This window comes from Triturus cristatus, chromosome 12 (assembly GCF_964204655.1).
Source record: "Triturus cristatus chromosome 12, aTriCri1.1, whole genome shotgun sequence".
Lineage (NCBI taxonomy): Eukaryota > Metazoa > Chordata > Amphibia > Caudata > Salamandridae > Triturus > Triturus cristatus.
The window spans coordinates 824,734,216-824,749,441 of NC_140595.1; the positions used below are offsets into that span (position 1 = coordinate 824,734,216).

A 15,226-nucleotide genomic window follows, 5' to 3' on the forward strand; every position below is an offset into this window, starting at 1 on the left:
CATGGAAATAAGCATCTTCTAAATCCAGTGATGTCATGTAATCCCCGCTGCTGAGGCGCCAAAGGATGTCGGAGAGTGTGAACATTCTGAAGGTCTGATTTTTGAGGAATTTGTTCAGCCACCTGAGGTCTAAACTAGGTCTCCACTCTCCCGATTTCTTGCTTATCCGGAAGCAGGAGTAAAAGCCTTTTCCTCTTTGTGTTACGGGAACCCTCTCTATTGCCCCTTTCAGTAGCATAAGCTTTGCTTCTTGTTTGAGTAAGTGAAGATGAGGGGGGTGCGATCCCCTCGGTGGGGTGTTTGGTGGGCGCTGGATGAATTCTAGAGTGTGTCCATAAGATATGAGATCCAATACCCATCTATCCATTGTAATATTGTGCCATTGATGGATATGACCGGAAACATTCGCATAGGTGTGGGGGTGCAGTAATAACTGGTACCCTGAAGTGGTCACTGCTTGCGACCTGAATCGCGTACTTGTGATGTTGGTTTCCTACATGAACCTTGCTTGGAGAAACCAGCTGTTGGCTGTCGGTAAGATTGTTGCTGATAACCCTGACAATTTTGCTGCTGAAAGGATTAATAGTTTTGGGTACGCTGGAAAGTACCTCTATAACTTGAAAATACACATCCTCGTGCACCTCGAAAGGGCACTTTGCGATACTGTAGGGTACGTAATGCTTTGGCTGTGTCTGTATCCATTTTGATGGCTAGTAGAGCCTCGTCTATGTGTTTTCCAAATAGACTGTCCCCATTGTACGCCATGTCCAATATTTTAGATTCTGGACGGAAGGACGCTGCCCTAAGCCATCCTTGGCGCATTAGTACAGCCGCCCAAGCTAGTTGACAAAAACCTGTTGTGGCTATGTCCATGACACTATTTATAATACCTTACGAAATTCCGGTTTATTTTCCTCCAGTATAAACTCCAGCATGGCTTCGATATCAGACCACATTACAGCTCTACATGCCAAGAACAGATGCATACTGGTAAGTAGCATTTCCGTTCGAGGAATAGGAGCTGTAGATTGTATACTTTAGCATAGACTATAGCGGTTTCTCTCCTTAGCAGTGGCAACCTGTATCCGTTGCAGTGGTCTGAAAAAGTGTTCTCAATACAGACTGACCCACACTAGCTTGTTGCTTTGCTTGCACATCTACACAATGGTGTTTAGTGAAAGTGTGTGGTATAGACCAAGTTGCTGCTTTGCAGATGTCATCTAGGGGAATGTTCCCTAAGAATGCCATGGAAGCCCCTAGTTTGCGTGTGGAATGAGCTCTGGGGGGAATGGTTAGCGTGCGTTTAGCTTTGAGATAGCATATTTGGATGCACTTGACAATCCATCTTGCAATTCCTGTTTGTAAATTGGGATTGCCCTTGTGAGGTGGGGATAAAGATACAGAGTTGTTTAGTCTTTCTAAAAGGTTTAGTTCTTTCTATGTAGTATAGTAACGCTCTCTTGATGTCTAGTGTGTGAAAAGCACGTTCTGCCACTGAGTCTGGTTGAGGGGAAAAAACTGGGAGTTCAACAGACTGATTAAGGTGGAAGGCAGAAATTACCTTGGGTAGAAATTTTGGGTTAGGCCTTAGAACCACTTTACTATGATGCATTTGTAAAAATGGTTCTTGTATGGTTAATGCCTGGAGTTCACTAATTCTCCTGAGGGATGTGATAGCTACCAGGAAGGCTACTTTCCAAGTGAGGAACTGTAACTCACATTTGTGTAGAGGTTCAAATGTGGGGCCCATGAGCCTGGTAAGGAGAATATTGAGTTTCCAGACTGGGGAGGGTGGAACTCTAGGTGGAATTATTCTTTAAAGTCCTTCCATGAACGCTTTGATAGCAGGAACTCTAAATAGAGACAAGTGTTGTCTGTTATGAAGGTAAGCGGCTATTGCAGCTAGATGTAGTCGTATAGATGTATATGCCAAGTTACATTTTTGTAGATGCAAGAGACAACAGATAATGTTTTGAATGGAAGCATCTAGTGGGTTGATTTTGCTATTTTTACAATAAACAACGAATCGCTTCCAGTATGCTGCATAGCACACTCTTGTGGTAAGACGTCTAACCTATTTGATGACGTTCATATAATCTGATGGGAGATGGAGGTAGCCAAACTAAGGAGCCAGATCGCAAGATTGAGTTGATTGGGATCTGGATGTTTTGTCTCTCCATGTTCTGTGTAAGAAGTTTGGGTGAGAGATGTAGCTTTTGATATGGAACTACTGATAGTTCCAAGAGGATTGTGAACCATGGTTGTCGGGTCCATGTTGGAGCAACTAGGAGCATTGTGAGGGAATGCTGTTTGAGTTTCCGAACCACTAACGGAATGAGCGGGAGAGGTGGAAATGTGTAAGCAAATTTGTTAGACCAGTTCATCCATAGCGCATTGCCTTTGCACAATGGGTGTGGATACCTGGAGGCGAAATTTGGGCATTTTGCGTTGTGTTGTGTGGCGAACAGATCTATGTCTGGGTGTCCCCACATTTGAAAGAATGGAAGAAGAACTTGAGGATGAAGTTCTCATCATTTGTGGATTTGTTGTGTTTATCGACTGAGCAGATCCGCAATCGGATTGTGTTCTCCTGGGAGATGTTCCACGAGGAGGTATATCTTTTGAGGAATAGCCCATCTCCATATAGTTTGCGCTAGGCGTGAAAGTTGGAGAGTGTGTGTCCCCCCGGCTTTTGAATGTAGTACATTGCTGTCATGTTGTCTGTACGTATTAGGACAGCTTTGCCTAGTAGCGAAAGTTGGAAAGACTTTAGTGCTAAAAAGATTGCTAGTAACTCCAGGTGATTTATGTGGAGTTGTTTCTGTTGAGGGGTCCACAAGCCCTGAACAGTTTGACATTGTAGATGAGCTCCCCAGCCGGTGAGCGACGCGTCTGTTGTTAGTACTATCAAGTGGAAGCGGGTTGAGGAACGGCCGCCCTCTGGAAAGGTTTTGTACATTCCACCACTGCAGAGACCGATGTGTGCGGCTGTCCACAAACACTAGATCTGTCAGGTGACCGTGAGCCTAGTTCCACTGATGTGCTAAGCATTCCTGCAAGGGACGCATCTGAAGTCTTGCGTAAGGGCCGATAAGGATGCAAGAAGCCATCATCCCGATTAATTGCATAAACACTCGAGCTGGCAGGGAGTGTTGAGGTCGAAATTGTAATATTAGAGCCTGCATGGAGTGAATCCTGCCTGGATTGGGGTATGCTAGAGCTCGAGGTGTCCAGAGTAGCCCCTAGATACCGTTGTATGTTGGAAGATGAGACTTGTTGAGGCTTACTGTGAAACCTCAGGCGTGAAGTAGCAGAATAGTTTTGTGTGTATGCTGCACACAATTGTTGTGGGAGTTGGTCTTTATGAGACAGTCGTCCAGATAAGGGAACGCTTGAATGTGTTGCCTTCTTAAATGAGCCGCTACCACTGCGAGGCATTTGGTGAAGACTCTGGGTGCCGGGGTTACTCCGCATGGGAGGACTTTGAACTGATAATGTTGTCCGTCCACTGTGAACCTGAGAAACTTTCTGTGAGAAGGGTGAAAAGGAATATGAAAGTAGACATCCTTTAGATCTAGAGTGGAGAGGCAGTTGCATTGTTAAAGTAGTGGGAGCACCTGTTGGAAAGTGACCATGTGGAAGTGGTCTGATTGGATGTAGAGGTTTAGGGGTCTGAGGTCTAATATTGGCCTGAAAGAGCCGTCCTTTTTTGGAATCAGAAAGTAGAGTGAATAAACCGCTGTGCTCTGTTGGGGTAAGGGGGCTGGTTCTATTGCATTTTTTTGTAGTAGAGAGAGAATTTCCTGTTTGAGGAGAGTCAAATGTTCTGTGGACATTGGACGGTGTTTGGGAGGAATGTGGGGGGGGGGGGGGGGGGGGGGGGGGCGTGAGTTCCAGGCAGTAACCATACTGGATAATTTGTCTCAACCACCTGTCTGTGGTTATGGAATTCCAGACAGATAGGAACTGTGAAAGGCGTCCCCCGACAGGTGTGGAGTGGTCGGGGGGATGCGAAGGGAAGTCAGTGCTTGGTGGTAGGGGAGCTGCAGGGGTTATTACCCCGGCCTTTGCCCTTGTTGTTGTTACCCCTGTAACTTCCCCTAAAGTATCCTTTGGAAAATGAGCTCTGGTTTGGGTCTTTTTTAAGATGAGGATGGGTGCTCTGGTGTGTTGGTTTTTGGGCCAGCCCTATAAAAGGAGCCTCTAGGAGAAGATCATTTCAAGGCTCCCATAGACTTTGCGGTTTCAGTGTCCTTTTTCAAGCTGTGTCCACTGCAGGGCCAAAGTGGTGCTCTTGGTTGAAGGGCTGATTAAGGATACTGGTTTGCACCTCCTGTTTAAACCCGGATATCCTGAGCCAAGCATGCCTGCTTAACAATATGCTAGTATTGACTGCACGGGACGCGGTGTCCGCGGCGTCCAGAGCACATTTGTTTGATGTGTTCATGATTAGTTTGCCTTCCTGTATGAGGTCATTGGACTTGTGTTTGTATTGCTCTGGTAGGTGTTGAATGAGTTTCTCTAGCTCATCACAGTGAGCCCTATCGTACCTTGCCAAGAGAGCTTGTGTATTGGCTATGTTCCAATAGTTTGCAGCTTGAGAAGCCATACTTTTGCCTGATGCGTGAATGTCAGGGGATGTCTTTGTACGATCAGCCACCTTAGGAGGACGATAGACATCTTCCCCCTTATCTCTCCCCTGTTCTTTGTTTACAGTCCACAAGAGGAATATAAACCGACGATCCCTTTAAGGATGACCCGGCGGCAAATGACATCACACCCCATGTGACCGCATCACTTGCTTTCCCCACCGAAGCCTATCCAATCGCGGCGGTATTTGAAACAGCGAAAGGAAGCGAGGCGCGCGCTACTGTTGTTGTGGCGAGGAGGAGGAGCCTCACGGAAGAGGAAGAAGCAGACGAACGGGACCCCATTGTTTACCTGGCGGTATCATCCAACTCTTCCCACGGGTCGGCGGAAGCAGAGGTTGCAGACCCCAAGGTACCGAGGACAACGACGCGGAAGAGACCCACAGCGGGACCCAGAGAAACCCGGCGAACAGCAAAAGAGGGAGCCGGACCCAGTCCGGTATCGCGAAGACTCCAGCCACGCATCAGGAGATGCGTGGCTTCCTACGGTACGTTCAAGGGTACGGGGCTGGTTTAGTAGGAACGCCCGACTCGGGGGAGAGGGAGGGTACCGTTAAAGCTCCAGGGCTATCTTTTCTTAAGCTCAGGAAACACCTGGTGACGAAACGGGTGTACAACCATCACCCCCTTCCCCTTTAAAGAGCAGGATAAAGAGTCGTCCTTAAACATTCTTTTCTTTCTTCTTTTTTTTTGTTTTTCCTTGTTCTGTGGTGCATTCGGACTCTCTTGACTGAGTGTCTTCACCTACCCGACCCTGGGGGAAGAACGCCGGAAAAGACTTGAAATACAGAACCCTGTCACGCCCTGAATAACAAGAGCGGAGAGAAGGACTATATAATTTATATATCGGACCTGCGTGAATTAATAAAACGCCCTGAACTAACTAACCCATCTTTCTCTGGCCTCCTCGTGTTTATGCACAGTGTAATAATTTGGATTCTTTATCTGGGGCGGGGCGTCACCTGAACCTTGAGAGTTGGCCCTTTTACGTGCATTAGCAACTACCAGGGAATCTAAAGGAAGCTGCCCTTTATTGTATATGGGGTCACTGGGAGCAGCTTTGTATTTTTTGTCTACCCTTGGGTTAAGAACCCTAGTCCTAACAGGGTCCTCAAACACTTCTGGTGCGTGTCTAATGAGCCCTTTTAACATTGGTAGGACATGTGATGTTTTTTGTGGCTGAGCAAAAGTTTCTAATCCTCCTCTACAGGGTCAGAATGTAGATTAACTCCGTGATATGTTGCAGCCATATTGATTAATTGGGCAAAACCTACATTATTGTCTAGTGGGGACGGCTTAGAGGGATAAAGATCTGGGTCTTTTAAGTCAGGATCTGGGTTATAGTCCATCCATGGGTCTGGGTCCTGTGGGGGATCATCATTGTCTCATTGTGGGATTATGTTATCCTCCCCTTGTCCATCCCCATCTCAATTATCACTATCCTCTGGTTGAGAGTGGAAAAGTGATTTCTGGAGAATGTACTGGAGAGATAAGTAAATTGGGATCAATAGATTGGGGAGGAGGTGTGGGGGATGGAGAGGTGTTTGTGCTCATGTCCATTTTTTTAGCCGGAACCAGTGAATTTTGCAAATGGTCCGGTTTCCTTTTTGTAGGTTGTTTGGAGAGAATATGACGAGTCTTTGGATGGATATAAATTGTTTTCTGGTTTGGATCTGGAACAAAAAATTCATCGGAGCCACTGGTTTTTTTCGGTGCTGAAGATTTATCCCTCTGAAGAGTCTTAGACTGTTTAGGCATAGGGATAGTGTGCGGTTTAAAAGCCTTTTATTGTTCCGAAGATTTCGGTGTCAACTGTTTCAGCTCCAAAGTGTTTTGCTTCGGGAGTTTAGGCGTCAAAGCTTTTCCCTTGGATTGTTTCTGCTCCGATGTTTTCAGTGTCGAAGTTGTTCCCTTTTGCTTTGACTCCGAGGGTTTGTCCTTCAGCTGTTTCGGGGCCTGGGTATTGGCGGCCTTGGACTTCAGTGCTGAAGGTGGTTTTTCGGTACCGGAGTGTGGCTGGTTCAAGCCCGAGCTGGAAGGCTTGTCTTTGATTTTCATAGCCGAGCCCGAGGGCGGGTCTCTGAAATGTTCAACCAGTGTGGACCTGGGCCTTGTGGCGAAGGTATTACCGGAGCCTTTGGTATGGGCTTGGGTGGGGCAGGGGTCTCGGTACTTACGGTCCACTGAGCTGAGGTGACTTCGTCTTCGGCGTCTGAGTCATCTGTGGAGACTGAGACTGGTTCCTCCTGGGCTTGTTCCGGAAGGCTGTCGAGGCCTGGATGGAAGATGTCCGGAATGAAGCCGCTTCCTCTGGACATTTCGTGGCGTCGAGCCAGATGATCACGAATGGTCTTCATAGACTTGAAAGATAGACAAGCCTCACAGATATCCTCTTGATGCTTCGGAGAGACGCAGAGATTACACACTGGGTGTAGGTCTGAGTATGGGAATTTAGCACCACACTGGGGACATTTCTTGAAGGGAGTGCGTTCCATAGACTTCCGTTGTAATTGGCGCGGGTAGGCCCAACGGCCCGCGTCGAAGTTTATGGAAGTTTTTTCGACTGTAGAAGATGCGCGTCGAGAAAGGGAAACGCGATCAAGACAATACCGTCGAGTGGGAGGTGATTGCGCGTCGAAGGGGGTTTCGATGACAACACCGACCCGGAGCGCAGCAAGTCACATCCGAACCTGATGGCAGAAAAAAACAATCTGAGGATGGAGTCGATGCCCATGCGCACCGTCACCATAAGGAGGAGTCACCTATCTCGTGACTAACAAAGACTTCTTCGACAAAAGCAAACTGCAAACATCTGAGCCCAACACCAGATGGCGATCTATGCTAAAGTATACAATTCACAGCTCATATGCCTCAAACATATAGTTATCCAATTAATCATTGCGTGGAGGAGGATCGGGAATTTTTCCCTCTTCAGGCTCTTCTACAAAAGAGGATGGATCCTCTCCAGGAGGAACAGGGATGATGGGTCGTGGCGTCATCCTAGGAGTGGCAGGAAGAGGCAATATTGCTGTAGGCGGTGCTACAGGTGGTGCTGATGGAGGCGGCGGTGGCACAATCATGTGTTTCTCTTTGGGTGGGAACCTTTTTCTGTAGTCCGTGAGCATGGCCTGTAAGTCTTGTACTAAAGAAGAAGATAACTGAGGATAATTGAGCAGGTTCTTGCCTTGGTGTTTCAACATAATATCTAAAATGCTGATATTGTGTAGGAGGAACTGGTTAGTGCTGGTAGTACTGTTCCTCGTCATAATAATCCTCATCCTCCTCTTGTAACTTGACATTTAGTTCAGAAGGACTATGAGCAGTTCCAAAGGGACTATCATCATCTGTTTCCTCTGTCTCTAGAAGGTGACTTGGAAGTAGAGGCAAAATCTTGCCTGGCGATTGAAATCCAGGCCGTAGCGATGCTCTGGACATTCTGGATGGTGTGGTCTGCATTTGAAGTGATTTCGTCGATGGGAGAATCGTCGACTGGTCCGTTGACGATGGGACCATCTGTGACCCTGATTTTCTTGTAGACGGCAAAAACCTTCATCGATGTCGTCGTCGAAACCGTTGACTGTGTGCTCGTCGACAGTGGAACCATTGTCGATGGTAATGGTGTCGTCATTGCCGGCGTCGACGATGACAACCTCGTCGCTGAGGTAGTCGTCGACGATAAGGATAGTGTTGACAATATCGGGGCGTCAATGCTCACCGTCTCTGTCGTAGGCTCAGTTGACGGTCTCGACAACGAGAGAGTAGTCGTCGTCTGTGTTGCTGAAGAGACAGGCGTTGACGGTGAAACTGACACGGATCTGTGGCTGGATTTATGCCTGGAAGATTCCAATTTTGTCTTAAAAGTCCCAGAACGATGAGGCAAGACCAGCTAAGAGGAGACTTTAGATTATTTCTCCTTTTTTCGAGTTTCTTTGGTCAGATGGGAGGTTTTAGGGCGTTTCTTAACCTCCTCAGGGTGACCCTCAGGTGACCTGGGCCTCTTATGGGATTTAGAGGACATGTCGCTCTCCTCCTCAGAAGACGCTCCTTGTGTCTTCTTAAGCGAGAACAAAAGTCTGCCCTCTCGAACTCTAGGAGTCTTAGATGAAAAGTTGCAGCAGATTTTACATTACTTTGCCTCTTGATGAGGATGAAGGCAATAGATGCAATCCCTATGAACATCATCAATATGACCCTTTTCCCCCCCACATAACTTATAAGGGCGAAATAGTCCTTTCATGTCAGACATTGTCCAGTAAGAAAAATAAGACTTATCTGAGAGAAATGTTGAATAACTGAGCAGATCTCAGGGAGACTTCCTTCACACATGACGTGCATTGAAAATCTGAGGGACTCAGCCTCTCTTTGGAAAGGTTCTAGAGGGTGCTGGTTACTGATTGATTGTATTTAAGTTTGGTTCTTTTTAGAAAAGAAGGAAGATAGGCTATTAAATGCATGGTTGCCTCCATGATAGCCTATGAAAGTTATTTAATTACTGCCTTATTTATATTACCGTGGGACTCACACTTTGACGACGGGGAATGATTCAAGCAGTTGAATCTATGAAAGATACTCCAAAACAGGATAACATGTTTGTTACACAGATTACCTTTTTGATCTCTTAAAGGTGCTCTAATCCCTCCTCCAGTGAAAGTCTGCCTGACTTGCAAGCATGTATCAGTTTTTCTACTCTTCAATGGATATAGCAATCTGGGAACCAATTGTGAGCTAGGAACAGGAGGAGGAGAAAAGGGTTGGGGGGGGGTTACCATTTTTTAACCTGTCTTAATGTTTCAGGTTTGGTCCGGTGGTCGTAGTCCGCGGGATCGGAGGGGCACGAAATGCCCATACTTTTCTAATTTAAGTAAAACAGTCCCTCTACTTTTTTGAGGAAAGACAACCTCATGGGAGGGTTAATTCCGAGTGTTGAAACGCATCTGGAGAAGTGTAAGGCAGGAAGTCTCCTGTGCTCTGAAACTGAGGGAGAGGTAGACAACTAAACAAGCCTTCTTGCCAGGGTGTCTGCTTCGCTGAAAGAAATGTAAATGTGCGCAACAGGTTAATCTGCAAATGAAAAGGGTGCCTGAAAGCCGGTATTGGCTTTAATAGATGTAATCAATTGAAGCTTCCTGATGACAGGTTTATTGCAAGGAGTTACCAGCTAAACTGTGAAGTGTGTGCTTTTAATGGACAATTACCAAAAAAGTGCACTATGTACAGTCTAGGTATTACCAAAATCTATAGTTTGGAAGCACCATTTTATCTTAAACCTTTTTGCACATTTTGTATCAGCCTATCTTATACTGTCTTTAAAGCAAATTTAAAATAATGACTTGCATATTCCCAGTGCTGTCACAAACTGGAACCTTGTAGCACTAAACATACACAGGTCTCTATTCTCCACTGCACCAACCAGGATTCACTTCTGTGGCTCTCTGGTTACAGTCACAGACCTCTGCAGTGCATCAATTAATAGAGGTTTTATAATATACAATAGTGCATTGGTTTATAGGTAGTTACCTGAAGGTGCAAGACCAAAAAACTTTACTGGATATTTTGTTTTGTTGGCCAGGTCTTTGACTCCGCCCCCACGCTCACTCACTCCGCCCCCCTCAAGGACAGCATCATAGTTCCGATACTTTTTTGATTCACTTCGACCACTGGTTTGGTCACATACAGAAATCCCGTCTCAGGGCACCTAGCCATTAGAACTAATAGCTTGATTGTTTATCCGGTTCACTAGGGCATTCTATGATGTCTAACACAAAAACAGTGTAAGCAACAGACACAAGATAAACATACATACCATTCTGTTGATGGCCGAAGGGAGAAGGCTGAGGGAAGGCTTGCTGCTGAAACGTCTGAGGGAATGATGAGGCAGGAGCAGGGTAACCGGTCATGACACTCATGCCATAAGCACCACCTAAAACACAGAAATATGCTCAGGTGAGCACAGCATCTTACTCATACAAGGACAGACATTTCAAATGCACATTAAGACATTGGGCAGAACAAACTCTAAACTTTCTGTTCTCAAGTGAGGGCACACGAGCGGCCCACTTGCAGGAACCCCTTATATTCCAATATCACCATGTGAGTTCAAAAAACATATCCCAAAGAGGATGGTCAGTACCAGTACCTGCTCCAGCCCCGGCACCCACATGCCCTGCTCTTCCAAATGCAGCTCAAAGTTGCCCTACTGCAAGATATTATATTCCAGTTATGGTGCAGGTACACATAACTGCCAACGCACCTAAATCGAGGCCCGAAGAAGCCAATATGGTTTCAATTTTTAAAAGGTCAATTTAATCTAATTTTCAATAAGGAGCACAAGAAGGCAAAAAAGACATGATGTATTCAAAGTGTACTGATGTCTTTACTCAGGCTACTGAGCACAAGGCCTTCTACCTTTGACCCGTTGGGTAGTATTGTGTTAAATAAGCTTGTGTTTCCTTTTGACAGAAGATCAGCAAACACATGCACCTCACACGAAGGTATGTTCCCAATGCACAACAAGGGACTGAGTCAAGTTTCCTTTATCTTTGCACAAGTAGATCAATGATGATTATTATTTCACAATACTACTCCAAAGAAAAGGCCGACAATTATCCTGCCACTCCTCATGCCTGGAAATGGTAGAATATCAAAATACGTCAATAGCTACACAATCTGAGAAGGAGGGGCTGAGAGATTAAATACGCCTTGGGGAAGGAAGGACTATTTGAGATGAATGTGTAAATCCCTCTCTTGGGCCACTGAATATCCCTGATAATTCCAATTAAGAAGAATATCACACAAGGAGCAGGACTAGTTTTGTAAACCCCACTCCCCCCATTTCTGGTGATTAAACTGCTGATTCTAACAAATGGACGTTTATAAGAGGTTTCACTGAATTACATTTCTTTGATACATATAAGCTGAAATGTTTTGCATTTATCTACTTACACCTTTCATTAGAAGAGTGATTCACTCTTTCGGCACATCACGCTGATACCGAGGATCATTGAAATAAAATTAAATGTTCATATTTTGTATTGATTTATCTACAATTCAGTAGCCTCTTGAGTTTTATAAGGAATATGCTACTTACCCGTATGCATCTGTTCTTGGCATGTAGAGCTGCAGAGTTGTACACTTAGCATAGATCGCCATCTGGTGTTGGGCCCGGATGTTTGCAGTTTGTTTTTGTTCTTTGGACAGTCTTTGGAAGTCACGAGTTCGGTGACTCCTCCTTCGGTCCGTACTGCGCATGGGCTTCGGCTCCATCCTCAGATTGTTTTTCGCCAACAGGGAAATGATGGAGCGTAGTAATAACAGTGAGAAACCCATGTGTGTTGTATCTAAATAAGATGGACTGGAACGGATACAGGTAGGCGGGTGGGCGTGTACAACTCTGCAGCTCTACATGCCAAGAACAGATGCATACTGGTAAGTAGCATATTCCGTTCGAGGCATATGAGCTGCAGATTGTACACTTATCATAGATTATATAGCAGTACCCAACCTTAGCGGCGACCACCGGTATCCGTTGCAGTGGTTTGAAAAAGTGTCTTTAGTACAGCCTGGCCCACACTAGCTTGCTGCTTGGAATGCACATCTACACAGTAATGTTTTGTGAAGGTGTGCGGTGTTGACCATGTGGCTGCTTTGCAGATGTCATCTAAGGGTATGTTCCCTAGAAAAGCCATAGAAGCCCCTAACTTTCTAGTAGAGTGGGCTTTAGGTGGAACAGATAATGTTCTTTTTGCCTTCTGATAGCAAATTTGTATACACTTTACAATCCACCTAGCTATCCCTGATTTAGAGATGGGGTTGCCTTTATGTGGCGGAGAGAAGGAAACGAACAATTGTTTAGTCTTCCTGAAGGGTTGCGTTCTTTGTATGTAGTACAGCAAAGCCCTTTTAACATCGAGTGTGTGTAAGGCCCTCTCTGCAACAGATTGAGGTTGCGAGAAAAAGACAGGTAATTCCACCGATTGATTGAGATGGAAGGGGGAAATGACCTTGGGCAGAAACTTCGGATTTGTACGAAGTATGACCTTGCTGTGATGTATTTGTAGGAAGGGTTCCTGTATAGTGAACGCTTGTATTTCACCAACCCTTCTAAGGGAAGTGATAGCTACGAGGAAAGCTGTTTTCCAGGTGAGGAACTGTAGCTCACATTTATGCATTGGTTCGAAGGGTGGACCCATTAGCCGTGTAAGAACTACATTTAGATTCCATACAGGGGAAGGTGGTGCCCTGGGAGGAATTACTCGTTTAAGGCCTTCCATAAAGGCTTTAATAGCAGGCACTCTGAACAGTGATAAATGCTGTCTGTTTTGTAGATAAGCAGCGATCGCTGCTAGGTGTAGGCGTATGGATGAATATGCCAGGTTACACCTGTGAAGATGGAGCAGATAGCATATGATGTGCTGTATGGATGCATCTAAAGGGTTGATTGTATTGTTACGGCAGTAAATTACAAATCTTTTCCACTTTGCGGCATAGCATGCTCTAGTGGTAGGACGTCTGGCTTCCATGATAATGTTCATGCAATCAGGGGGAAGGTTAAGGTATCCAAATTCTAAGATTTCAGGAGCCAGATCGCAAGGTTGAGCTGAGCAGGGTCCGGGTGCCTGATTTCTCCATGGTTCTGGGTTAGGAGGCATGGGGACAGGTGCAGTTTTTGATGTGGTACCACAGATAGCTGTAGTAGTGTGGTGTACCACGGCTGCCTGGCCAATGTTGGGGCTACCAGAATGAGTGTGAGGGAGTGCTGCTGTAGCTTCCTTACCACTAATGGAATTAGCGGGAGAGGTGGAAAGGCGTATGCAAATCTGCCTGACCAGTTCATCCATATCGCATTGCCCTTGGACAATGGGTGTGGGTATCTGGCGGCGAAGCTTGGGCATTTTTTGTTTTTGTGGGTGGCGAAGAGGTCTATGTGAGGATGCCCCCACTGTTGGAAGAATGGGTGAAGAACTTGTGGATGCAGTTCCCATTCGTGTAGTTGTTGCGTTTGTCTGCTGAGCAGATCTGCCATGGTGTTTTGTACGCCTGGAACGTGCTGTGCCAGGAGAAAGATGTTTTGGGGAATTGCCCATCTCCATATGCTCTGGGCTAAGCGGGAGAGCTGGGGAGAGTGTGTCCCCCCCTGTTTTTGGATATAATACATTGCAGTCATGTTGTCTGTGCGAATGAGGACTGCTTTGCCCGAAATCTGTTTTTGAAAAGATTTTAGGGCTAGAAAGATCGCCAAGAGCTCCAGATGGTTGATGTGGAGCGATTTTTGCTGTGGCGTCCATAGACCTTGCATGGTGAGGTGTAATAGGTGCGCTCCCCAGCCGGAGAGCGATGCGTCCGCTGTTAGAATCACCTGAGGAACCGGGTCCAGGAACGGCCGCCCTTTGGAAAGATTTGTGGTGTTCCACCACTGCAGAGAGTGATGGGTGCGGCCATCCACCAACACCAGATCCGTCAGCTGACCCTGGGCCTGGTTCCACTGTTGTGCTAGGCACTCTTGAAGTGGACGCATGTGAAGTCTTGCATGGGGCACTATGAAAATGCAAGACGCCATCATTCCTATGAGCTTCATAAACACTCTTGCTGGAAGAGAGTGTTGAGGAAGGAATGTTTTGCGCAAGGCTTGTATGCTTGCGATTCTGGCTGAGTTTGGATAGGCAATACCTTTGGAGGTGTCTATAGTGGCCCCGAGATATTGCTTTGTGTGAGATGGTATGAGGTGGGACTTTTGGTAGTTCACAGTGAAGCCTAACTGGTGGAGCAGTTGGATGGTGCTGTTTGTATGTTGCACACATTGGTGGTAGACGCGGCTTTTATTAGCCAGTCGTCTAAGTAGGGGAAGACGTGAATCTGTTGACGTCTGAGGTGTGCTGCTACTACCGCTAGGCATTTGGTAAACACCCGTGGTGCGGTGGTGACCCCGAAGGGGAGAACCGTGAATTGGTAATGCTGACCGTCCACCACGAACCTGAGGTACTTCCTGTGAGAAGGGTGTATTGGAATGTGAAAGTATGCGTCTTTCAGATCCAAGGTAGTGAGAAAGTCTCCCTGACAGAGGAGCGGGAGGACTTGTTGTAGGGTGACCATGTGGAAATGGTCTGAATGTATGTATGCATTGAGAGGCCGGAGGTCCAGAATGGGCCTCAGGGTCCCGTCTTTCTTCGGTATCAGGAAATACAGAGAGTAGACCCCTAGATTTTGCTGATTGATGGGGACCTGCTCTATAGCGTGTTTTTGGAGGAGGGAGAGCACCTCCTGTTTGAGTAGTGTGGAATGTTCTTGAGACATTGGACGGTGTCTTGGTGGGATATTGGGTGGGGTAGATGTTAGCTCGAGACAGTACCCTGACCGAATAATTTGGGTCACCCATTTGTCCGATGTTATGGACTCCCATGCGTGGATAAATTGTTGTAGTCTGCCCCCGACCGGAGTGGGATGGCCTGGGGGGAGGGAAGGGAAGTCATTGTGCGGGCGGGGTTGCGGAACGGGTGGTGTTAGTTTTGCCCCTGCCCTTATTGTTGTTGCCTCTGTAACCACCCCTTTGGTTGCCCTTTGAAAAGGTATTTTGAGGAGGG

The 15,226-nt window shown here is 46.4% G+C and overlaps 1 protein-coding gene across 1 annotated transcript in view; it reads right to left on the reverse strand.

Moving 5' to 3' along the window:
* AGFG2 (ArfGAP with FG repeats 2) overlaps positions 1-15,226 on the reverse strand; it is a 567,631-nt gene that overhangs the window by 84,327 nt on the left and 468,078 nt on the right. The window contains exon 11 of the mRNA XM_085639598.1: positions 10,453-10,569. Coding sequence (XP_085495724.1) covers positions 10,453-10,569 — 117 coding nt within the window. The remainder of the gene's footprint in view (positions 1-10,452; positions 10,570-15,226) is intronic.